A 25,571-nucleotide genomic window follows, 5' to 3' on the forward strand; every position below is an offset into this window, starting at 1 on the left:
GACTAACTTATTCATGGCTCTCTGCAGCTTTCTGAGGAAGTGCCAGTCTCTGCTCCCTGCTCCCTGAGAACAGACCCTGAGAGAACGTCTCAAAGCTGCATCAGGGGAGGTTCAGACTGGGCATGAGGAAAAATTTCTTTACCATGAGGGTGGTCAAGCATGGAAACAGGCTGCCTAGGCAGGTGGTTGATGCCTCATGCCTGTCAGTGTTCAAGAGGCATTTGTATAATGTCCTTAATAACATGCTTATTATTGGTTAGCCCTGAAGTGTTCAGGCATTCCTTTTTTTGGTGTTCTACTTGATGCTCATCTATAGGAACAGTTTCCAAGTATTTTTGTTGCTGATTAAGGTACTGTATAAAGCTACATCTTAACAAAGATACATAATCAACTCTGTTAAGTCTTCTCTTCCTGTTCCTATTTTCTCCTTCTCCCTCTCCTTTCCCTCTTTCTTATCTGTTGAATTTAATTCTAACTCTAATGTCTTCTTCCCCCTTAAAAAAAAAAAAAAAAAAAAAAAAGCAGCTGTTGAGATCTGAGACTTCTGTATTTATTTCTGACAAATCTTTAATATGGTGGTTTGTTGTTTATTCCTGTTATTTAAAATGTTTCATTCAGTAATCAAAAGAAGTAGGAATTACATCTAAAAGTTAATATAAAGTTAATATCAGCATTTTTCCCCTCTGAGCAGGTTAAATTGTAGGAAATACTATGACTAGTGAGAATTTCTGCGTAATTACCATCATTCAGACGTATGTTTAAAAATTAAGACAAGGAAATGGAAAACGAATTCTGGTGGTGCTGCTGGGCAGTTCCTATGAATTTCTCCTTCTGTTTGACATTTTCATTTCCATGACTCTTGCAGACATTAAGTCTCCCAGTCTTGTTTTCTCACAATCTTAATGTGAGCTAGGAAATTCCTTGCTAATGTTCTCTTCAGACTTGAAACCAATGTTACTATACTAATAACAAAGCCATTGTAAATGTAGATATTTCTTATTTAGGGAGGCACAAGAAGGACTCTCAAAGGCATGACTGATCTAGTGGGTGATAAAAAGGTCCCAGATTTATTTTACTGTAACTGAAAGTAAAGAAAGTCCTTTATTTTTGTAGCTCTTTACACCATCCTATCTTTCAAGGTCACAGCATTCCCTGACAACTTCTTGAAATACATGCAGAGGTGTACCATGTAAGCCTATGCTTGTTATCTTTAAAAATCTTAAGTCTTTTATGGAAAACTTCAAGAGTTAATGATTGATGGGTGTTACAATATCCACAGGCTTTTCATAAATCTCAGTTGACACCCTGTTTTGTTGCATACAGGATTTCTCTTTGGTATAAACACCAAGAGCACCATATTCAGTTAAAGTCCTCATGCAAGCAATATAATCATGGAGCTCCTCAGGAATTCCTCCTGTCAGGAATTAAAAGGAGAACTTCAGAATTTGGGCTGCCAATAGCAATTTTGTTGAATATATTTATCCTGACTTGAAATTGAATCTTGCTAGCATGGCCTGTTCCAGGAAAAAAATAAAATTAAAATGTGTGGAACAAATAGACAACCTATTTAGACATATGATTGATTTAGAGATATTTTTACTTCATTTATTCTGAAGCCTGAATTTCGATCCAGGGAGAGGAGCAATGAGAGCATAACGCCATGACAAATTGAGCCAAGTCCAAAAAATGCTACTGTGAGTACCTCAGCAGGACTAAGTTTTATGGGAGATATAAGACATAGACTATACATTTCTGTTATGAGCGTATTTTTTAATTTTATTCTTTAAAACTGTGCAACAGGGCACCATAAAGAGCCACCAGCTATCTTTCAAGAAGCCAGCCAGATTTTTTTCAACAAACAAGCCAAAAAGTCACAAACAATTTTGCTCAGTGTCAGCTGTAATTCTGTCGCAATTTAATTTAAAAGCTTTGCAGTATGCAAAGCGGTTTTTATTAAAAAGCTTTCACACATTTACTTCCTTAGAAAAGCCATTCTGCTAATTAACATATCATATTTTTTCAGCCAAAACAGACCTCTGTGGTCACTTAAGTGAGAATTGACTTCAAACCCACTTCCAAACTTGCCCATTTCAGGATGAGTGCTGGGTTTCTAAAATATTGCTTCAACAGAAAATTCATTCTCTGGTGAGTAAGCTAGAGAAACAGCATAGAGGCCTTTGCATACCTTATATCTTGTGGGAATTACTCTGGCCTTTGATGCTCTAAAAGAATCAAGTCCAGGTTGGAGGCATTCCAGAGGGGGGAGACCCTTCACAGTGAAGCATTTTTTAGGCCTTTGGTGAGGAGAGTTACCTGAGTAAGAGCAGGCTCTGCCAATTTCAGACTTGACACCAAGACTTGGATTTAAGTCTTGATCTCTCAGCCCTGAATCGCATGCTAAAACTCCACGGGAATTCAGGGGGCAGTCACCTTCATCTCTCATGCACTTGATTATTTAAATAGTAGGCCAGAGGGGACATTTCTGGCTAAATGCTGGCAAGGCTGCTAACTTACATCAGGGAATGTCCATTTCAGCAGCCAAAGTAGAATAGTTTTCCTGCAGCCCTGCTCACAGCCTTGTGTTATGGGAAGCCTTCAGTCACTGGCCCCAAAAAGCACGAAGAATTTTGTTTAGGAAACCATTTGCCACGAGCAGAAATAAAAAGTTTTCTTCCTCTCTAAAACCCCAAAGAATGCATATTTATTTTATTTTATTATCTATTTGAACATTTATATCCCATCTAATTATCAGTTATTGAATTGCCTGTGTAAAATCAGGCATTGCTGCTACACTGAGCACTTCTAATCAGGAGGATGCACTAAGCTATCAAGATGTCAGACAAAGAGAAAAATTGCAAATCCATCTTTACTTGATCTCACCATCCACCTCACAAAAATGCACATCTGTGGTAGATATTCCAGCCCAAAGGATGCTGTACAGTACAGGGATAAGGGAGGAGGTAATGGACTGCAGTTCATGGCAGCTCCTCCCCCTATTCCTATTGCATCTCCCAGTTACTGTGCTTTGTGCTTCATCCACCAAGAACATAATTCCTTTCTGCCTATATGAAAATCAAATTGATTTCTGCCAGTGAAAATACAGTTTGCATTACTGATGAATTGGGAGGCAAGCGTGCTGCTCTGATCACCTCCCCGAATCTGCCTGAAATCTGGAGTTAAGCAGGAAATCTGCCAGAGGGGCAATTTCTGCCTTATTTATATGTATTTTTCATACATACCTCTTCATTCAAAAAGAGCAGAAAGCATTTACACTGGTGGGCTGACTGTGGGCAAATAAGTAAAGAAAAGCTAAACTTAAATTATGTCAAGATTGCATCAAAAAGGCAATAACTCTGAATATTCTGATTAAGGCTGACAATCCAGCCTCAGCTCCTACAATTGTACTAAAATGAAATTTTAATGCCCAAGGGCATAATGCAAAGACAGATAACCAGTTTTAACCTTGAAATTTTTCTTTTGTTTACTAGTTTATTATTATGTATTACTGTAAGGCTTGCTTTTCCTATGTAATATTCATCTACAATTAGTTCAACTATTTAAAAAAGGTACCGTACAGGGAGGATAGGCTGAGTGAGCCAGTATGGGTAGCTTTGAAAGAGCAGCGTTAGTATGTGTTTAATAATGTATGGAGGCTGGAATTGTTCCATCATCAGCTTGTCATTCAAAATGTTTCCGATACAGCCATTGATCTGACATCTGTTTCGTGGTTTAATAAAGTTGTGATTGATGGCTTGAGTGGATATAATACAAAAACCTTTAGAAATATAAAAACTGAGCCATCTGATCACTGCTTTCAGTCCCTGTTGCTCAGCTCCTTTTTACTGCAGCACATACACATTTGGCCATCAACAGCAATAATCCACCTCTTCAATGGAAAAGAGATTTGCTGTATTCTTTCTCCTCCGCTGTGCATTCCTGAAGGAAGTTTTCTGTTCTGCACTTGCCCAGTATAGGTTTCTCTCCCATCCCTGCTGTTAGCATCCATTTCAGATACCGCTTCGGTTCCAGTTTCCTCCAACAGATTGAGGCAGCCTTTGTTAGTCCTCCTTGGCAGAGGTGTAATTCCAGCTTTTTCACTCTCTCTTTCAGGACTGCCTCAGTGTAGTCATGTTTCATCTTCAAGCTTTGAGGCCCACACCAGTGGGAGAATGGGTTGAAGCCAGTTTCTTTTAGTAAAACTGCTAGCTCAACTGTGCTGCCTAATTGTTCTTTACACTTGCAGACAGTTCACTCAGTTTTCAGTTTCTAATCTAGAAACATAATAGGCAACTTATAAAATGGGCTCTTCATTGCACTTCTTAAATATCATCAATAACAACAAAAAAAAAAAAATGTTTATTTTTTTTCTGGGTACTTCTGTATTAAAAATACAGTTCAGGTAGAAGAACTGCAGTGATGCAGTGTGGGATTCTGCTGAAACTGCAAAGCACAGTAACTCAGCTTTCCTGGTCTACAGTATCAACAGAAATCTCTCAGTGGAATAACAGGCTTGTTATGCTAGTACATCAGTCTTATCTTTCACTTTGTTAGTTCTTTTTGTTGCCAGTGGAGCTTGATGATATCTCCAGAACCCTTCAATGGAACAACAAGCTTGTTATAAGTTTTTTATCTCCTATTTCCTTTGGATACTCCACGGTCACCAGTGGTTTAAAATGTCACCTAAAGGCCTCAGCAGAATAACTGCTTTGTTAGATAGGCTTGTGTGGGTTTTTTGTTTTGGTTTGGTTTTAATCTGCAATTCTATTTGCACGTACTTCAGCTACATGGAGCTGAAACACCATCGCATTCCCTTGATGTTCAGAGCCTTGTTACAAAAAGCACTGTCTGTTATTCTAACCGTCTGTCGCAGGGTCCCTAGGGAGTTACGGGGGGAAAGTTTCTTTGCAGTCTTGAGCCTTTCACATTATCAGGTGTTAATCTTGAAGCTCTTTTATTTTACTTATTGACTGTGTGGAAAATATTGGACTGAACCCATTGCAAATGCAGTTAGCGTAGTTCAAACGGCTTGAACTGAATCCCTGACCATTTACTCAGCCAAGGTCTAGGTCAAGTGCAAGCGATTAACACAGTTGAGCAATCTGTGGCAGGAGAATCATTTAAGAAGGAATTATTCTGGGAATTATTGGGAAGGAGAGAACAACAAAAGCATTGTTGAGGTTTATAAAAAACAATACCTCCTTCTCCCCCCTCTTCCCCCTCCATCTTTAAAGGCAGTCTCCATTTGCCTGATACATAGAATCACAGAATGGTTTGGGTTGGAAGGGACCTTAAAGATCACCCAGTTCCAACCTCCCTGCCATGGGCAGGGACGCTTCCCACTACGTCAGGTTGCTCAGGGACTTATCCAGCCTGACCTTGAACACCCCCAGAGATGGGGCATCCACAACTTCTCTGGGAAACCTCACCACCCTCTGGATAACAAATTTCCTCCTAACATCTGATCTAAATATCACCTCTGTTAGTTTAAAACCGTTACCCCATGTCCTATCACTATCTGCCTGAACAGAAAATTGCACTCTATCTTTTCAATAAAAGCACTTTAAGTATTAGAAAGCCTCAGTGAGGTCTCCCTGGAGCCCTCTCTTCTTCAGGCTGTACATCCCCAGGTCCCACAGTCTGTTTTCATAGAAGAGGTGTTCCAGCCCCCTGATCATCTTCATGGCCCTCCTCTGGACTCAGTCCATCAGACCCACATCCTTCTTGTGTTGGGGGCCCCACACCTGCATGAGTGCTTTTGCTGAGGACTCCTCGCCGCTCCGTGAGGTGTCATCTGCTTGCTCAAAGCAAGGTTAGCCCAGATTCCCTTTCAGAGAAGGATCCCAGCTCCCTGATTGGGGTGATAAAAGTTAAAACAAGGGAGCAGTGGTGAAACAGCAAAGCAAGAAGTATCAACCAAAAGGGCCATAACTAATATTACTTCATTTTCATCATCAGACAAATACAATTCGTAGAATTAATTTGCAGACAACTTCATGTCTGTGAACTAGAATATTTAGAGGCTGGTTTCACCACTGTTTCTTATACGTGGCAATTGCTTTCTCTTCTGTGATTTCCACAAGTGCCACCTGGTGATACTTTGAGAGGGCAATGATTATGTAGCTCAAAGCTGCCTCTTCCAAAGCAGTTTGTTATTTAGTGATAGCCATGCACTGTGTATAAAGTGAACTTTCTTATTCTGCAATAGTAAATAGAAACTGAAAGGCATAAAACCTATGGTATATGGTGTTACAAGGGGGTGGTATGCAGCATATCACCAGAAGATTCACCTTTAGTCATACTCCCAAAACCTGTTCATATGTCTTCTCTGGATGAATCAAAAATGTGAACTCCTAGCTTTGCTAGCTCCTAGTAGGTCATTTCCTAAATGCTTTGAATGTTAAAAAGAAAATGAAAGTGTATAAACAATGTATGTTCGTGTGAAATTGCATTGATACCACAAATAATATGGGAGGTCTGGATGAGAGAAGGTTTGTTTAGTTAAATTTGATTTGGTTTTAGTGATTTGGATAATATTTAGCTGAAAGAGGCTCTGTATTAGCAAAAAGTAAAGTAGGAAAGAAGAACAAATAATAGGTTAAAAAAATGACAATAATTCTAGGTTTGTAACGTCCTGCCACACCTGCAACTGACAAATGCAACAAAAGGTGGGAATCAAAAGTACTCTAAATGTCAGGTCTGTCATCTGTATTTTCTTGATGTGTTTCTCTTTTGTAAATGTGTTTTCAGTTTTGTAATCAAGGACATAACTCTTTGCCTTATTAGGATGAAAGTTCTTTTTGTTTCCTCGTCCGTGTTTAAAGTAGGCTCAGGTGAATCTGGCAGAAACGATGAATATGACTTTCCAGAGAAGTGGTAAATCCAATTTATCAGTAGTGCAAGAAAATCCTATGGGGCCTCTGTAGTCCAAGAAGAGTTTGAAGATCTTAGAGAGGTGAGGTTTGTTCTGCTAAAGTGTGATAATGTGAAAGGCAAGAAGTGTCTCCCAGAGGTGGTGCTTCCACAGTTCTGCTCTGCCAAGAGCTGGGAAACACTCCTGTGGTCGTGTCTCTGTAAAGTCCAGGTACATGACAATTGAGCTGTAAGAACAAATGCAAGTCCTGAATCCTTGAAGGGGTTACATCCTCAACTAGAAAGAGCAACATGACAAATTACATGGAAGAGTGACTACCGTTTGCTTAGCACTGTTGCAGTCCTTCATATAATACCAGTTCTGTCTGAGATGAGGTACTTGAATTATAGCAACATCAATCACAGACACTGTAAACTCCAGAAAGAAAAAAAAGGGGCATGAAGGTGATAGGCAACAGTAGCATACAACACAGCACAGGTAGGTATGTGAAGGGCATATATGGGAAGGAGATGGTTTGAATGACACTAACAATATAAATAAGGAGCTGAAAGTAAAATTGAGAAAATGTAACTTCAATATCTTGAAGAAATTTGTGATATACCAAGGGCTAGCCATTGAAATGAATTTGGCAGAGGTCATCATTCGGGACATCTAGAATTCATCTGTGACAAACACCTTAATATGTACTGGTGGGATTTTCAGGGGCTGATACAAAAAGCAGTGGCCCAACAGACATTTTTATCTCTAACCTCTGTTTTTCTTTGCAATGAAACATCGTCATTTCAGTTCAAAGTAATGAGAATAACATAATTCTTACTTTCTATTCATTTAAGTGTGAAGAATTCAGGAAGTTTTGAAAACTTCAGAAAATATTTATTTAGTATGATACATGTACCAAGACTCAGACATGAGCTGTGCATCAAAATATCATTTTATTTTCAATGCCTGAAGTTTGCACAGTAGAGGAGTAAACATGCTGCAAGTAACCATTCACACTATTCACTTAATAAAAAAATAAAATAAAACACTTGAGCAGCAACCTTTGAATTATATTCTCAGTGTTGTTGGTTTTTTTTTTTTTTTCCATAAGGAAAGCTTCACTTCCAGGAGCACTAAGACTTCATAGAAACACTAGATTAGGAGTGCTGCAGTGTTTCTGAAGGTGACACAATGCCATTCCATACAGTGGAGTTGAAAGTGGGTTTAATTTGAATGATTTTCAGTGCTATTTATATTTTAATGGCAGTGGCATAAATAACATAACCTATCTGTTGGGCAAAGGCCTGGATCTGCAGATGCTCACAAAAATAACGTCCCATTGAATTTCACTGGCTTTTCCTGCAGTGTATCCCATTGAACTTCAGTGCACAGTGCATTTTACAGTTAATCCACATGACTTATCAGGTGGTTGGCAAGCTGATAGCCCAAAGGTTTAAACTTCCTCTAAGACAAATTGCCAGTGTTTCGAGGTATCTTTCTTATTTTCATCCGGAAAGAGCAGCCTGTACAGGGTTCATTCATTTGTGAAGCAAGGTTAAATGAAGGAGCTAAAGGTACAGTCTTCATACACTGTGTAAGACACTGGTGTCCTGTATATATAGCCTGAAGTTCTCAAAAAAGGGTAAGCTTTGTTCAAATGATTTACAATTCCATAGGGAGCTGCTGATGGCAATAACCTCTATGCCCTCAGATGGTATTTTATTATTTGTGAGTTATGGGCGATTCTGTGTCAGTGCTACGGCACTGCAGAATCCTCTTGCTCCTAAAAGACTCAATTTGGGAGGCGAGCTCTGCTATAACTAATATTTACTATGAAACAGCTCAGTCAGCACATTTCATTAAACTGTAACAAGGGGTTTGAGAGCAGCTGCATCGAGTGAATTTGGGAGTTTGCTGAATTGAGTTGTTTTTCTAGCAAGGTAAATGAACTGTTGAGCACGGCAGATTTCTACTGTGTGGCAGATGAGAGCTGCACCATGTTGGGATGGGTCCAGGGGAGCAGTCGTATCTCAAAGAGGCACAATCCTTTTCCAGTCCTATGGAGGACTACTCTATCCTCTGGGATTCATTAAGGCTTTTGAATGTGATAGGCACACCTGTGTGCACCCAATTTTGCCTTTTTAATTTTCGCAGGTTTTATATTGCGACAGCCAGTTTCCTGAGAGCCTAGTTTGTAAATGTCCGACTTACTGAGCATTGGCCCATCTCAATTCCCCGTTTTCCTATGCTGAACGTGTTTCTCTTGAGGATTTCCCTCAAACGAGTATAATATTTCTAAGAAGTAAACTGATTTCACTGATGCAAAAATTTCATCCTGTATTTTCTTGCCTGCCAACCAATACTATGCACAGGGTTTGCAGAATAGGCCAGATATGTTATGATTCCCCAACTGATTTTACAACCGCTTTTTTTTTTGTATCAGCCACTAAAGCACCTAACTATTCCTCTGCTCTCACATTGTTTGCCATGATTCTGCTCTGCTACCAACCCTTCCCACCTAAAACACCTGCACCGGGCTCAGAAATGAATGTATTTGGTCTTACTTCAATGACCATTTTTGACAGTGCTAATTAGAGTGATAAAAATGTAATAACGAGCTAAATTGAGTATTTGGCTATGATGCCACTCCCACAGATGTTATTGCCTGGTCTAGCCATGGAGTCCAAATTGGTGCTCAAAAATTTAGTAGCCCAATTTTATAGTAAAAACTTCTGCTGCCTTTCTTGTAATGTGCAGTTGCTCCTGACTAGCTATTAGTTGGGCTGATTTCCTTTAAAGATAAGACTTTTCTAAAAAAAAAAAAAAAAAAAAAAAAAAAAAGTAATAAAGTTTTTGCTAATAAATGGCTGCTTTGCCAAGTTGCCCATAATTTGATTTACTTTATTTTAATGGAGGTGTTCTTCTTTGATATAAGAAAAATAATATCTTTTTTCATTTATGCTTTCTAGAAGATTAGTCATATTGCATATTCACGGAGTTTATTAATAACTAGAAAACAATGCAATTGGCAACACCTTCAAATTTCCTTGATGTGTTACAGGGCACAGGGAATAGAAACAAATATAATAGAAACAAATTCCACTCCCTGTATGGATATTGGTGTAAAAAGGAGGTTTCCTTGCTTTATTTGTATAGCTTGTGCCTGAACTATGGAAAGCAGAAGACCACTGACCTTCCCAAAATTTCTGTCCTTTGTTTCAAACTGAATGTAAAAGAGCTGGAAATGAGAAATGATTGATGGAAAAGTTTAGAGTAATTAACTGCAACAGAAGGCAAAGAAAAGAGTGATACATTTCAAGGCTTATAAATCCACCTTTTCTTGTCGTTAATTTTCATACAAATGTCATGACCAGCCTTCCATTTTCACGTTTTCCAAAAAGAAGAATATGGCTTAGGTATCATGACATTGTCTTGAGCTTATTTTTAATATTAGGATTTTTATGTTTTTGCATACATTCTTGGACATGTATTCCAAGGAGTGGTAATATATGATTGCAGTTACAAGTCTGGCACAGAAGTGTGAAGGATTAGTGCCTCTGGCCTGTAATTATTCCACAGAGATTTTTGCAGACAGTTAGGCCTTTTGCAAACGAAGAAATTGCAACACTGGCTTTTAGTTTGAAGAACTTCTTTTGTAACCAGTTCAGCTTGTGTAGCTGTGGAGTTCCTATGGAATCACTTTAACCCCATCTACACATAGCGTACAGATTTTGGCCAAACATCTCTTGGATGGCTCAGTGGCATTGCTAATGCAGACAGGGCATTCAAGGCAAAGTCCAGATTCTCATCATGATGGACTACTCTAAGCTGTTCTGGTTATGGCAGCTGAACTAACTGGCCCCTTTTACTCGTTAAGAAAAGTATACATTCTACCAATTTTGGTTAGCTGTGGTTTTACTTCCTACCTCTTCAGTGTGCCTAGCATTGAAATTCATTTGATTCTTACCAAATAATCTCATTTGAGATTTGACTCGTTAACTGACAGTATCAGGAAATCCCCTATAATAATAATAGAAAAGATCATAAACTAAAAATTTGCTGTCAACCGAATGTTCTAAACTCCCGTGCCAAAATGCATCATGAATGTCAAATATATTTTGACATTTTTATTTCCTTGAGTTCAGTCACAGTATGGACAGCCGTGTCTTGGTGGTTGTATTTTATGGCTTTAATCTCGCTCTGTTTTCATCTTCACGCTCTGTGTAGTCTTTCTCATGATCCGTCACAACAAGCAAAAAGTTCCAGTCCTGAGGCTAGGATAACAGTTAAGCAGATGCTGTTTCAGTTCACAGTGACAATTCCTTCAAGGCCATTGGGGGCTATTACCACTGGGCAGGCTCGCCGAATCCCCTCTACCCACCCACCCCCATCCTGAGATTAAATTCATTGCCCCTGAAATCAGCCACTAAGTGAGAGGAATCTCTAAATGCCCTTCTACAGCTTCATGAATAGCCAATTTTGCACTTTCTAAATGTTAACAATGCTAATATATATTTTAAAGTGAGGCTTGGGAACTCAGTGTAACCCTTATATGTCAGCAGTGATCCTTCTATGTAAAGTAAATCATGCAAAGTCCTATGGTTTTAAAGGTGCTGGTATAAATTTATTTGATAGAAAAATGGCCACTTCGTCATCTTTGTCATATTATTGGAACAGAAAATCTGCCATGCAGTTAGGACTTTCTCCATTGCAAATATTTGCACAGCACTTCATCACTTCATATCTTTTTTTTTTCTCTCTCTCTTTTTTTTTTTTTTTTTTTTTTTTTAATTTGAATAGAAGGAAAACAGAAAGGGAAGGTTTTGCAGATCCACAAGAAGCGATGCAAAATGAAGATGTCCGGGATGTCATGGATGTTAGGCCGTGTTCCAAAGTCAGTAGTGTATCAAAGAACCTGAAAAGACAACCTAGTCTAGAAATAGATACTACTAGGACCTCTTGGGGAGAACAATTCTCTAAATGCTCTGTAGCTTTTAGAAAAGGGCAGGCAGGCTGTTTTCACCCATCCTGCTTGCTTGCCTGTACAGGCTGAGGTGCAGTTGTGCAGCACTTGTTCCTTTCCACATGGATGGAGCAGAGAGATCAGAAAAGTTCACTGATAACTCCTGTTAGGACCCACGTCAAATGTTTTAAATGTATGCCTTTAACAAATGCTAGAGGTTGTTGGATTTTGGTTTGATAGCCGTAGATGGGCTTTCTCACCTGTGATGCTTATTTTTTTCCATGACTGTGTGTAGCATCCGTGCCTCGTCACTGATGACATTTAAGGGAATCTCTCAGCATTGCCTCCTGATGCAAGGAAGGGTGAGAGTTGTTTTTCAGATTCTCAGTCCCGGTGTTGCTTGTGACTATTCTGTTAAAGTAGTGTTACTACCTTTTCTTCTGTTGCCAGGTGGATCTATTTGAAGCATTCCCAAGTGTCTGCGAAGAAGCATAGAGGAAAGCCAGGTGTCCTAATAGCAATTCGGGAGAGTACAAGAGACCGTCTCGTCTCTCTGTTGTCCTTATCATTTGTTATAGTTTTCCCATCATTGACAGTAATACTTCATTCACCTGTCACATCACATTCCACTTGGGAGGATGTAGTATGTTAAATTTTTTGTCAGTTTTAATATTGAGCAATGATTTATGATATTCAATGAAATTAATTTATTACAAATAATGTCTGGAGCTCTAACTGTGTGTTATGACACATTTGAAGGATCTTGTCCTCTCTTAGAACACCCATCTATTCATTTCATTTGCCATTTGGAGTATGTATCGTGTAGCATTTTCAAGCTGTAACTATGCAGCCATTTACAAAGGAATGGAAAAATGTCTCTAAACTTTGTATTTCACCTAGGTTAAAAAAAAAAATAATCTGTAAAGCCAGTTGTGACTGAGACTTTTCTCTTTTCCATTTTCCCTTTTCCCAGCCTTGCCTTTCCTTATCTTGAATTTGCCCTTTGGCCAAGACTTCACCATGGTTTTGAGCTGAATGTAAGGTCTGAGAACACCTCCCTTTCTCCCTCAGTCTGCTGCCACCCCATGGAAGCACAGCTCAACCAGGCAGCATTGTCACGCTCGTGAGGGACACAGTAATGCATTGCCTGGATGGGAGCTGACAACGCTCTGAGAAATATGACAGTACCTCTGCCCTTGATCAGGCTTCCCATTTGAAAGTTTTCATTTTGGTAATTACATCCTTCCCAGATCATAGCTGGAGTCATTGATCATACTAATATCATTATAACTGATTCCTGTAAGTCACCTTTTAAAGACACTTTCTATGGTTTCTTTCCCCCCTATATCTTCTTCCTCTGCCGTCCTAGGATAAGACTTCTTCTGTCTACTGTTCATCTGATTGATTAGAAATGCCACATACTTCCTTTACGTATGGCCTGGTAATATACACATCACATTTCTTCCCTTGGGATCTTAATCAGAACAAGTAATGGCCTTTAGCTTTTCTCATTAGCAAAATGGAAAAGCACCATACCCAATCCATTAGAAATACAGCATTGTAATGTGAGCTTATAGAAAAATGGCTGCATGCCAGCGGACATGGAGTGAGTTTACCTTAAAGGATTTTCAGAAGAATTAAAAAAAAAGTCACCCTTTATGCCTGGCAAGCGAACGTTTTGAGCCATAACTTATCACACCTGCCTGTCAGGCATTTTGCTGTTACTCCTTAAGTGCTGTTTGGACAGCTCTGTCATATAAAGGGCATTCATAAAGAGGAAATATGGGTGTTTGTACTTGTATTTATGTCTTCCCCAATGTTGATTACCTCCATGGATTATCTTTCTCATATTCCATCTCTTATCAGAATTTGAGGGGGGGGGAGGAAGTTGGGGAGATTTTGTTATGTTTTGCTTTGTTTTGAATTTTTCACATTCTGTGAAATAAGAACAAGAACAACCATAATGGCATACTTGTCTACCTGCCATTTTCCTGAGAATACTAAATACTATGCTTTTTTTTTTTTTGCTTTTTTTTTTTTTTTAAGCCCTGCCTGAAACTGTTTACAGGGCTGTGTACACCAAGAGTGAGGACAAGAGGTGTTTTTTTGTTTGTTTGTTTTCCACTGAAATGGATTGCTTTTCACTTGGCCTGGACTTTATTAGCCCAAGGAAAAAAGCCATGTAAATTCATACCCTAGTATTTGTGCTTATGTTATCCAGAACTCTAAGGAGGTGTTCAAGTACAGGACTGTACAGATTGATAATTGCTTCGAATTTGAATGTATGTGAGCTGACACAGTCTCCTTTGGAAAGCCAGAACTGAAGGAATTCACAGAACAGCCTTGGAATGCTGCAATTTTGCCAGCACTGAAGCACATCTGTTTTACTGGCCCCTTCAAGCATTGCTAATGTGATTCAAGGGAAAAAAAGGGCACTGAGAACACCCATAAAGCTGTATTTTAGATAATGTGTTATGTTGAGTGGGTGCTCACTTTTTCTTAAAAAACAAAAACAACTCAGGTTTCCTAGGTCTTAAGTTGCTCCCCTGTACAAAGTGGGAATCAGAGCTGAAGCATTCAGCTAGTATTCTTGATTGCTTTACTTATGGTTCATCAGCTGTGCTGATCACATTTTACCAACAAAATAAAGTATCTCAGTACAAGGTAAAGAAAATAGTGCATGGAAATAGTGTGAAAGACATGCAGTACTCAAAATGAGCGATATTCTAAAGGGACATCTTTAGGGAATTTAAGTGGGGAAACTGCTTAGACCACAAAAAAAGAAAGGTTAAGGCAAGGAAGGATGACTGCTCTTTGAAGTATCAGGCATTTTTTCCCCTTCTTTCATTTTCCATTTTTTTCTTTTTCTGTTTTATTTTACTTTTCAGTATTTTTCTCTTCCCTCCTCCCCTTGGATGAAGCAATGACAAAGTGGGAGAGCTTCTGTGTTTTTACCACAAAATCAGTTCAGGAGTTCAACACCGTAAGCGACTCATTAAATTGTAGACAAGCTCATGACATGGCCATATAGTTCAGCCCCCTTAGCCAGCACCCTGATAAAAGGCAAGGTTTCTGCTTTGGTTATGCAGCCCTGGAGCTGATGCGCTCTGATGTTTCAGAGATCCTCCCACAGCTGATTAACCAGCTTAAGGACAGGCTCTGCAATATTCTAACTCAGTCACGCTCCATCTGTAGGGCATTGACATTAATTTTAAGGGGACCTTTATCCCAACATAATTTAAGGATTTTGCGGAGGGCGAGAAAAAAGAAGCCCTCACAAAAATGCTATAGCCACCTTCCACAGCCCTGCCATCTAAGCAGAGCTAACGATCATGTAATGCATGTAAAGATTTTAACAGACCTATTCGTATGCTAATGAGAAACAATGTTTTGTACTGTATTACTTTAAAACATAGTACTTTAGATGTATTGAAGTTGCTATCGGGCATTAAAGGTTAATACTCTCTTTTTCCTGCCCTGACCACATACGAACAAGTAACAGACAGAAGAGGAGCTAGCTGAGCAACATTCATGATTTCCAGTTTGTGGGAAATTCATCTTACGAAATTTGCTTTCGTTCTGAATCATCTTTTAAAAACCCAAAACAGAAAGATTCTCCCATGAACCAGAAATTCCAAACAAAAATTAATTTTTGGAAACAATGGCTCACGGTGTTTCCAACACAAAATATACTCTGTGAGATCCTGACAGCTGCCAACTGGTATAAACATCCCTCTTGGTTGCTGCCTTGCTCCATGTCAGCTTTCAGGCAGCAGCTGCAAAGCGCTCCCAGGATTTTGTGTTCCAGAGCAGCCCCACCATGTCCAATGCTTTGGGCAGGCTTCCAGATCTCCTAATGAGTCGGCTTACAGGTTTGCTTACTGAGGAAGCAATCAGTCCTGGGAGCCATGCAACCGACAAGTTGGAAAACACCAGAAACGTTGCTTTGGGCACGTGACATTGTGGGATTATCCTACAAGAAAAGCAGGGTACAAGCTCAAAGCTTGCGTGAGGACTGCCGGTTTCCAGGTGTGCAGGAGGAGACAAAGATATTTCAGAGCTTCACCTGAGACAAGGTAGAACTGGGCTCTGGGGGCTTGCAGACTCCACGTTCAACCATCCCAATGCCACGTTTAGCAGCCTGGAAGCCCCAGGTGCATGTTTTGCAGGACATTCAGCTACACACACCTGGCAGCAGGATGATTCTGCTTGCATGCTAAGGGCCCAGCATTTCCCAAAGGGATTGCATTTCCCCCTGCCTAACCCTTGCATGTCCAGCATAAATACAGGAAGGCCAGCTTTTAAGGTATCCCTACTGCCACTGTTAGCCCCAAAAGGAAACACAGGCTATATCTGGAAGGTATTTTGTGATCACTGAATTGCTAAGGTCTTCCCCATCTCTAGACACAGCGTGCTTGTGGACAGCTGTTTGTTATGAAGCTTTGAGATAGTTTCTTTTTTCTTTTACTTTATATAGATATATATGTATATATATATATATTTGGATTCTAGGGATCTTCTACAGAGAAAACAGTAACATGTTTTAGCTGCTTTTAAGAATGTCCAAGGTGTAGTTTGATGCTGTAATGCCATCAAACTAATATATTTTGCTAATACATTTTTGCTAATATATTTCTGTCAGGCGTGACTGCTTTTTCATGCAGGAGGTGATGAAATTCCTCCTGTTCCCAGGATAATTAGAACTACTAATATTCAGGTGACTTCTTGTGCCTTTATGTGGTGTGCTGGTTTTGTTTGTTTGTTTTGATTATTTTTAAGCTTGTAATTGTCCTTGCTTCCATCTGTTTCATTTTTGGACAGTTGGCCTACTCTTAAGTCTCTTCTGAAAGAGCAAATGGAAGGTGTATGTGATTGATGAGCAACTGTTATTTAACAAGCCTAAGTGGTTGTCGTGTTGTTTTAATAAAAGATTCATACATACTGTATGGATGTTTGCAGACAACTAGCCTGCTTCTTTTTAGACTCTTCAAATTCATGACGATGTAATAGCCTCTGGAAGACACGTTTACCTCTACAAAGCAATTATTTGTTCATATAAATGGACCTGTTATTAATAATAGCTTAACATGCTCATGTGTTGAGAGTTCCACTGACACAGTTATTTATTTACTTATTGTGAAAATGTAATGTACAGATCAGGCTTCCTGCTTCTTACTAGCAGCCATTCATCAAGGATTAATTGAAGAAATTGTATTCAGATGAAAATTCATAAGAGTTTCCAACCAAAAGGGTACAGGGGGAATTTTTATGTTAGAAGAAACTGATATAATTCTGCTGCATCAAACCTTTATTTCTCAGTATACAGAATCTGAAAAAAATATAACTGTGACAGAATCTCTGTGATTACTGACGCTGGCTGGCCATGACTGATACATTACACTCGTTTGTTAAGATACAGTCACTGTACCCTGGTTTTATATAGGGTGCTTCAGTCAAGACAGTCTAATAAATTGTGCACTAACCCACGCTCAAAAACTTGCCCCAGAGATCTCATAATGTATATTGATAGAACAAGTTCATAGAGTGTATTAGAAAAAGATAAAAAATGCCCCTTTTATAGAGAAATGAATAAGAACTAAAAGAACTGAAGAATCAAGAACTGAAACTCTGAACACCAGAGTCTTGGTCTTTGCTTTTTTAATCATAGCAGTATTCTTGCTCTCTTGCAAATGTATCCATCAGACCCATGAGATACTAAGAATTATGCAAAAAAAAGTAGTTTTCACATCTTGAAGCTATTCATACGCGCTGTCACATATGGAGAGTCAGTCTACAGTTCTGTACAGCCTCCTTAGATCTCTGCCTACAGTAGAGGTTTTGTCACAAGGAAGGCAAGAGTGAAAATATCATGGGGCTAGGTGCACTGACATTGACTTCCAGGATCATTGGCAGTCTGAGGTTGAGTTTCATAGCCATGTATAGACTGATAAACACAATGTGAAAAACTTGCTGTAAAGAAGCGTTCCTGAAAGAAACTTGCCTTTAGTGAAAGATACAGTCAAAATGGGAACTTAATTTTCACAGCCTAATGGGTTTTCTTCCATTTTCTGCCTTTCCATACACTGGTAAGATACCAGAAAGCAATTTGAGACTTTCACTAGGTTCCTTTGTAATACCAGACTTCGGGCTCTAAAACCCGCTTAAGATGAATGTGCCAGTTTTTGGTTTATTTGTTTCTGTAGACACTCCTGGATTGCTGTTTACATTAACTACAGATTTTACCAACACAGGCTTTTGTATGCTAGTGCACAGCTGTATGCAGTGATCTGATTGTTCTCACATTTGTTTACTCTAAATAGTCTTTATCTGATTAGTCCTGATCACTCTATTTTAGTAGCAGACCTGAATTCAGAAATAAAGACCTGTTAACTGTGGGGGGTTTCGTTCTTCTGCACCGTTTCTTCAATACCTTTGTATTACTCTGATTTCCAAAGGTAGGGATTTGTGAAGGATACTTAGAACTCCTGAAGAGAAAAGGAGATTAGTTAGTAAATATAGTTCTTGAAGTTATTATTCCCTCTACCTTCATTTAACTTGCTCGGAGAATTAGGTAACATCTCATTAGGAAGGTTGAAAGGGAAGTGATAGCCGGTGTTCCTAAATACATTTGAAATACATTTGTATTACTGAGCAGCAGGGAAGGAAGGTTAAATCTTGTAAAGGTTTCTATTCTCTGCCTGAACAATGAGTGCAGTGGCCCAGTGATGGGATTCTGTTGAATGACAGTGCTATACTTGATAGGGCTTAGGTAATTGTGTGGTAAAACAGCATTAGATTTTAGGCCAGGCAGATAATTATTAGCAAAAATATTGTAATATATGCAAAAACTCCATAGCTTTTATTCTCGTGTTCATTAATTGGGAAAAACTAAGATTAATAACAGCCATAGAATAATTACAGGATTGAGCTGGAAGATGAGAATGCTTCTGGGTAGTAAAAGATATTTGAAGTTTAAAGTAAAAACGTGACTGCTGGATATTGTATTTCATTGAACCACCAGTGGTGCTGATGAACTAGATGGTCCTTTTCTCTTCCCGAGTTCCTGCATCTCCATGCCGGACTATGGGATAAGAGGACGCAGCAAGACAATGTTCTTTTCTGGTGGAGAACAGGGTATTTTCAAATGAGAAGGTGGAACCAAGGACAAAAAAAAAAGTGCAGTTTTATTCTATGTTTCATTAAAGTTATGACCACTTCACAAGGGTCAATGAGAGATGCAGTTTTTCTTTGCAGGGAAAGAGATTTGAAAGTGGAAGGGCAGGTTTCCTTCATAAGAAAATAAAAGAGGTGATAAAAATAAATCCAGCCAACAGGCTCATTTCCTTCAGTTTTCCAGCAATGCAAATGTTTTCACATAATTCTGTTAGTGATGCAGTGTCTAGACTTCTCAGATGGTTTAAAAAAAAAACACAACACATACACACAAATAAACCCTGGTATTAATTCTGAGAATCCTAAAAAGCTAAGTCATTGTCACTGTACTGTGGCTCATGCAGCGATATGGAACCACACAAAGTCACTGAAGACCAGACTCTGGAATCTCTGCTCATTTAAGATACATGGGTTAGCATTTTCTCACATAAGAAGACCCATTTAATCTTCCTTCAGCAGGCTGATGTGGTACAATGCTTAACAGCATATGCTGGTGCAGGGATTCTGCAGTTTGGCTCTGTCCTTGGCTGAAAAGGCTCTGTGCCTTCTCGGGGTCGTGTGGGTCGATGAAATTGGGAAAGCAATCTTTGATTCTTGCAACAGGTAGACATTTTTATAAAAATAAAAGCAAAACAAAGCAGCGTTTTCACGCTAATTTTATAAAAGCTCCTTCTTCCTTATCCTTAATAAGCCTACTAATCCTCAGTGCTCAGAGTTTCTGAATCTACTGTAAACTTAAATGCTAATATCTCATTTTGTAAATTCTGATTTTCTATCTACCGAGAAACAAATTCGTTGTTGATCAGGTTATCAACTGCTGTCACTCTGTAAAATCTCCTAATGCTCAGAGTGGCAAAGAGAATTAACATACAACCAGTGGCCTTCTTGTAATCACAGCTGTGTTATTTCACAGGCAACTAGGCTTAAAAACAGAATTGTACTTTAGGGTAGTTTCATATGGTTTCTGTTAATGATAACCTTCAGAATTTAAATAGTGTGTGGTCAAAGTCTGCTGGTGGTATAAATGAAGTCTTGCAAGAGGCACTCTGTCTTTCAGGCACTGTCTCAGCTGAAGCTCAGCACCTAATGACTGGAATAAGAGGTGTCTGCAGTGCATCTCACCTGCTAGGCGCTTGCCTGACTCTGCATTAACTTGTGCCCAAGAAAGGCTGACTAGGGCAAATAAATAACTGGACATTGTCTGCACCTTACTCTCAGGTCACTCAACTCCACCTGTGATGGGAGAAACACATTGTCCTCCCTCAATGTGCTCCCTTGCTGTGCAGGCAGCTGCTTTCCTCCTGTTTTTTTTCTTCTCAGTGCCTGCTGCCTTTATGGGCTTAGTGTTTACTGCAGGCTCAAGGAGTCTTGCTGGAGCCAGGCTGCGATACCCCACTGTTTGCAGATCTGTAAGAACTGATGTTGCCCTCTGAATTAATCATGATCCTTCCCACAGTTTCATTTTGTCCCTCACCCCTCCTTATTTGTTACCTACCTCCTTTTGATTAACTCTTTGTAGTCATTCAGGGACTCTAAAAGGAGAGCAGATGTGTGTGTATCGCTACTCCCTCATTTTCCACCTTATATATTTTTTCACATGCTTAAGCAGTTTTGAAAAGTTAAAGACAAAAATCCCATTAGAACAAGGTGTGAACAGAATTGCTAATGTAGCATGTAGGGTAAACTGCTGCTTTGATAAGTGCAGCCTGAATTAAGCAGACAGGCATTGTGAAGTGTGCATTATATTATAATACTGCGCATCTTCGGTGCTGAGAACCTGGACTCTGTGTGTTGCATGAAGAAACTAATATAATCACAGAATCACATAATGGTTTGGATTGTATTGAAAGGGACATTAAAGATCATCCAATTTCAACTCCACTGCCATGGGCAGGGACACCTCCCACCAGACCAGGTTGCCCAAAGCCTCATCCAGCCTGGCCTTGAACGCTCCCAGGAATGGGGCATCCACAGCTTCTCTGGGCAGCCTGTCCCAGTGCCTCAGTGCTCACATAGTAAAGAATTTCTACATATTATCCATCTAAATCTACCTTTTTATAGTTCTAAACCAGTGTTCCTTATCCTACAGTACAAACAAATTAAGAGAACAGGGTACCATCAGCAATGTCTTTTTTTTTTTTTTCTTTTCTTTTTTCCCCCTATATAGAAATTACCATCTTTTAAAGTATCAGAGTGCCAAACAAGCTCCCGGAAACCCTCCAGATCTGTCACCTGTTCATAGAGTCATTATTCATTTTACTGTCATAAATAAACAGCTTCTACTTTTAGACCCACAAAGCCTGTACAGTTGAAGAAGAATGAACAATGCTTTCTTCTGCTTTCTAAATACTTTGTTGAATGACCGATCACTTTCTAGCTCAATAATCTTTAATCCTGATGGAAGAGTATGACAAAGAAAGAATGGGGTTGGATTTTTCAGATTCTCTTATTTCAGTGTTTACAATACTAATATTTAGTGGAATTAACTGGGTGCTCTTAAGCCAATCACGTGAGATGTGCTGCCTCCCTTTCAGATGTATATAGGGACAAAGAACTCATGTGTGGTTTATGGAGAAGATAAATCTCAGTAATGTTATGATGGAGAAGTCTATTTTTTCCATTTGCCTACTTACAAGTTACATTAATTTCTTGAGATAGGTGGGAAGCTATATGCAGATTATATGCATGAGTACAGGACCTGTGCTCACCATGGAGCCCCATCACAACAGAGACCCATAATTAAGGGATGCCCATCAAGGAGAATCTTCATCATGTGTGGTCCTGAGCAGGTGGATGTGGCCTGGAGGAGGCTGCGGCCCATGGAGAGCCCCCGTAGGAGCAGGCCCCGGGCCAGAGCTGTAGCCCGTGGAGAGGAGCCCACACAGGAGCTGGGGTCTGGGGGGAGCTGCTGCCTGTGGGGGACCCGTGCTGGAGCAGTTTGCTCCTGGGGGATGGACCCTGTGATATGGAGCCGTGTGGGAGCAGTTCTTGAAGAGCTGCTGCCTGTGGGAAGCCCTCACAGGATTAGTTCGGCAAGGGCAACATCCCTTAGGTCCCCACATGGAGCAGGGGAAGAGACTGACAAAAGGAGCAGCAGAGACAAAGTGTTAGGGACTGACTGCAGCCCTCCTTCCCCTGTGCCGCTTGGGGGGAGGAGGTGGAGGAGGGTGGATGGGGGGAAGGTGTCTTTAGTTTGTTTTTGTTTGTTTGTTTGTTTTCCACTGCTCTAGCTTGTTAGTAATAGGTAATAGATTCTATTAATCTCCCTATGCAGAGTCTGTTTTGCCCATAACAATAATTGTTGAGTGATTTCCCTGTGTTTATCTCAACCCTTGAGCCCTTTTCATTGTATTTTCTCCCCCCTTTCCCATCAAGGATGGGGAGTGAGAGAGCAGTTGTGGTGGAGCTTAGCTCCCCAGCTGGGTAGAATTATTTCATTTATGCCATTGTTGCAACTAATTTTGCTCAGATTATTTTTTTAACTGTTTTTAACATTGTTTTAGGGCCCCAAGCAATTTAACCAAAAGGTTGAACCACCGTTACAGTGGGCATTTATATGAGCAGAATACGGTATATACAGGGAAGAAGTCACATTTTTGGAGTTCTTCATGGAGTCTGGCACAACTGGGGCAATCCATGCTCTTGCACTACCACCAAGAGCAGTGCTTGCCAGCAAAAACACCAAGGGATTCCCAGACAGTTTCAGTTGTGCTACAGAACTCAATGCCAAAAGGTTTTGCAAAAAATAGAGTGGTCTAAATTAAAAGGCAGTTGAATAATTTGATGTCTTTGTATTAGAGCTCATATGTGGTTGTGTATAAGGTAAGAGGATGGAAGACAACTGCACCTTATGAGTCTCAGCAGTGATTTTCTGGGTTCAGGGAAGAATTCTGAGGAAGTCTAAGCTAAATAAGGCCACTTTAGTTTTAAATTAACACTGGTAATTAAAATATTTATACATTTGAGTGAAACTAGCCTGGGTAGGTATTTAAAGCCCCTATGGGTCATTGCAAAACTGAAAGAGTGAGAGCTTCAGGTTAAATATTGACGTGTTTAGAACAATGCCACGCAGCGGATGTCACCCCAACATACATGCATGTGATGGCAACACTACAAAGCAGAATGAATGGAGCGGAAGCTGCTCTGGAACACCCCGCTGTAGCATTCTCATTAGTTCCTAATCCTTAAGGCAGGAGAATAGTCCAACTGTACTGAGTACAATAGGGATAGTTGGCCTAATGTCTTTGGTGGGTTAGCATTCATAAAAAAAGTACTGAATTCAGTTCTATTTCTGAAGAAGAAGAGAAAGGAGCTGCAGAAAATCATGTCCTGTTACAGGCACACATACATGGGAGATGCTCCTGTCTCTCTTTGTGTCAAGAGAAGGAAAATGCTGGGAATTTGTATTCACAAATATTGTAATGATTTTCAACACAACGTTCTGCTCCTGTTACAAGTGCATCTTCTGTCACCTATGTTTCTCATTGATTATTTGTTCTATAGAAAACAATTTCATTGAAATAACTTTTTTTTTTTCTTTTACTTTACTTTTTCATTACTTGAATGAAAAGTAAATGATTCTTACTCCAGGATTTAGCTCTTGGATTCTCAAATATTACGTTCTCATTCCCTCAGGCCTTTCTCCAGTCTGTACCCCACTCTGCAATTTTGTAACGCATGTTTGTGACAGGCATATCAAACCATCCAGTTAGTTGAGAACTGAGGTGAGAGAGTGCTTTAAATGTAAGTTTTACTATAAACAGCAGAATAAATCTTGCAAGCACTTCCTAGCTCTGCCAGGAAGCAAATCTATATTTAACGCATTTTAAAATTCATCAAATACATTCTGGGCTGATTCAGATCTTCAGTGTGTCTTTGAAGATAACATGTAGTGGAAGTGTCATACAGTCAGTTGTGGGATTGGGCACATTCTGAGATTCTTGTCAGTGAAGACATGCAGTTAGGACTGGATTGTAGAAAGAAAAGTACATCTGGATCTGACATCTTAATATTGATACTTTATTTGAAGCCTTGAAAAATCTGTTGCATTCAGTTCAAGAGCTTTTAAAGAATTGCTGTATATAAAGAGATTAGTGCCATACCGATGGCAAAATTCACATATGCTCATAAATTAAAAAAAAAAAAAAAAAAAAAAAAAAAAAAAAGACTATCTTGTAGTACTTGGGAGACAAAGTATTTTGGAAAAGCTAATAGCAAGTGTTTCTGTAATAATAATTGGGAGAAGCTTCAAAATGCATAGAAAAGATCCATGGATATTAAAAATGATTCTTAAGAATTCAGTTAAGGCTTCTATGTACAAAAGGCTCCCAGACATGTCTTCCTCTTCCTTTATTTTTCCTGGCTTGGATCACCCCTCCACTCCCTGTAAACTGAAATGTTCTTAATGATATGGTTAAATATAGACAGGAATAAAACTGTCAAATTTTGTGCTTCATGTTTTGTAGGTGTCATTAAGATAAGATAAATAAGATTCCAAAATACTGTTTAGATTGTTTCTGTATCTGTAAACACTACATATATATATATGGGCTGTTACCATGTCTCTTTACTGTTTTATTTATAAGTACAAATAGGAGTCTCTCCGTTTCAAAAAGCATATGAAAAAATAAAATACAATCTGAATCTATCAGCAATATGTTTACTATCACCTGTATTCAAACGTGACCTGACGTTGAAGTTCGAGACTGATTTTTAATAGCTAGAAGGTAATTCCTACCATTCACTAAAATCCTTAATTAAAAGAAATAATAGACTATACATTAACCAACAAACTCTTTACAGAAAATTGAAAGAGCGTCATGCTTCTAATATGTTGTGTTTTTTTTTTTTCTTTTTTTTTTTTTTTCAGCTTGATTGTGGTTTTCTAACATTAATTTGCCTTCAATTTGTTCTAGTACATGACTGCTGCTGCACCTATGCAAGGGACCTACATTCCCCAGTACACTCCTGTGCCTCCAACAGCTGTCCCTATTGAAGTAAGTTTATCTCCATCCAGGAAAGCAGAGTAAAGGGGTAACAGAAGTCTTCTACCTATTATGCCTCATTGCACCTGTTTTTTGAGAGGGGCCTAAAATCACTTTATGGAATGGTACATCTTCCACATATTAAAATTAAGACTGCACATTCCTTCTCTTTTTCTTTTGTTTCTTTTTCCTCCCCTTTATATTTATTTATTGATTGACTGATTATTTGCAAGGGCTCTTGTTTTGCATTTGTTTTGCTGTACAGCAAGATATGGAATGAAATATCAGTGATTATTACTATTTTTTCCCCATGTACTTGGGAGGGAGATGGGAAGAGACAGGAAAACAAACCCAGCAGGCAGACCACGAACCCAAAAGAGATTCCAAGAAGAGAAGATTGCAAGAGGGTTTGATGCGGTCCTTAGCAAGTATAGGTAATTGCTGAAACATTTAGCCACCAGAAAAAGTGATTGAGCAATGGAAACCTTCCTCTTGTATATACAGACATGGAGGATGCTGCACTGACTGAGTGCTTTTTCATCCTTGAGGAAGGATTCGCTCCCTCCCTCCTTGGGGCTGAGTCATGCTGATGACAGTCTAA

At 39.3% G+C, this 25,571-nt stretch overlaps 1 protein-coding gene and 1 long non-coding RNA gene across 5 annotated transcripts in view; one reads left to right on the forward strand and one right to left on the reverse strand.

Moving 5' to 3' along the window:
• RBMS3 (RNA binding motif single stranded interacting protein 3) overlaps window positions 1-25,571 on the forward strand; it is a gene marked incomplete at its 3' end in the record, with an annotated part of 439,521 nt that overhangs the window by 401,963 nt on the left and 11,987 nt on the right. For all 4 annotated transcript variants that reach the window (XM_084510551.1, XM_084510552.1, XM_084510553.1 and 1 more), the window contains exon 12: window positions 24,902-24,982. In XM_084510551.1, the coding sequence (XP_084366677.1) occupies window positions 24,902-24,982 (81 nt within the window). The remainder of the gene's footprint in view (window positions 1-24,901; window positions 24,983-25,571) is intronic.
• LOC311432298 overlaps window positions 1-25,571 on the reverse strand; it is a 660,648-nt gene that overhangs the window by 260,939 nt on the left and 374,138 nt on the right. The gene's annotated exons all lie outside the window — the stretch shown is intronic.

This window comes from Aythya ferina (genome assembly GCF_964211825.1).
Source record: "Aythya ferina genome assembly, chromosome: 2".
NCBI classification, from domain to species: domain Eukaryota; kingdom Metazoa; phylum Chordata; class Aves; order Anseriformes; family Anatidae; genus Aythya; species Aythya ferina.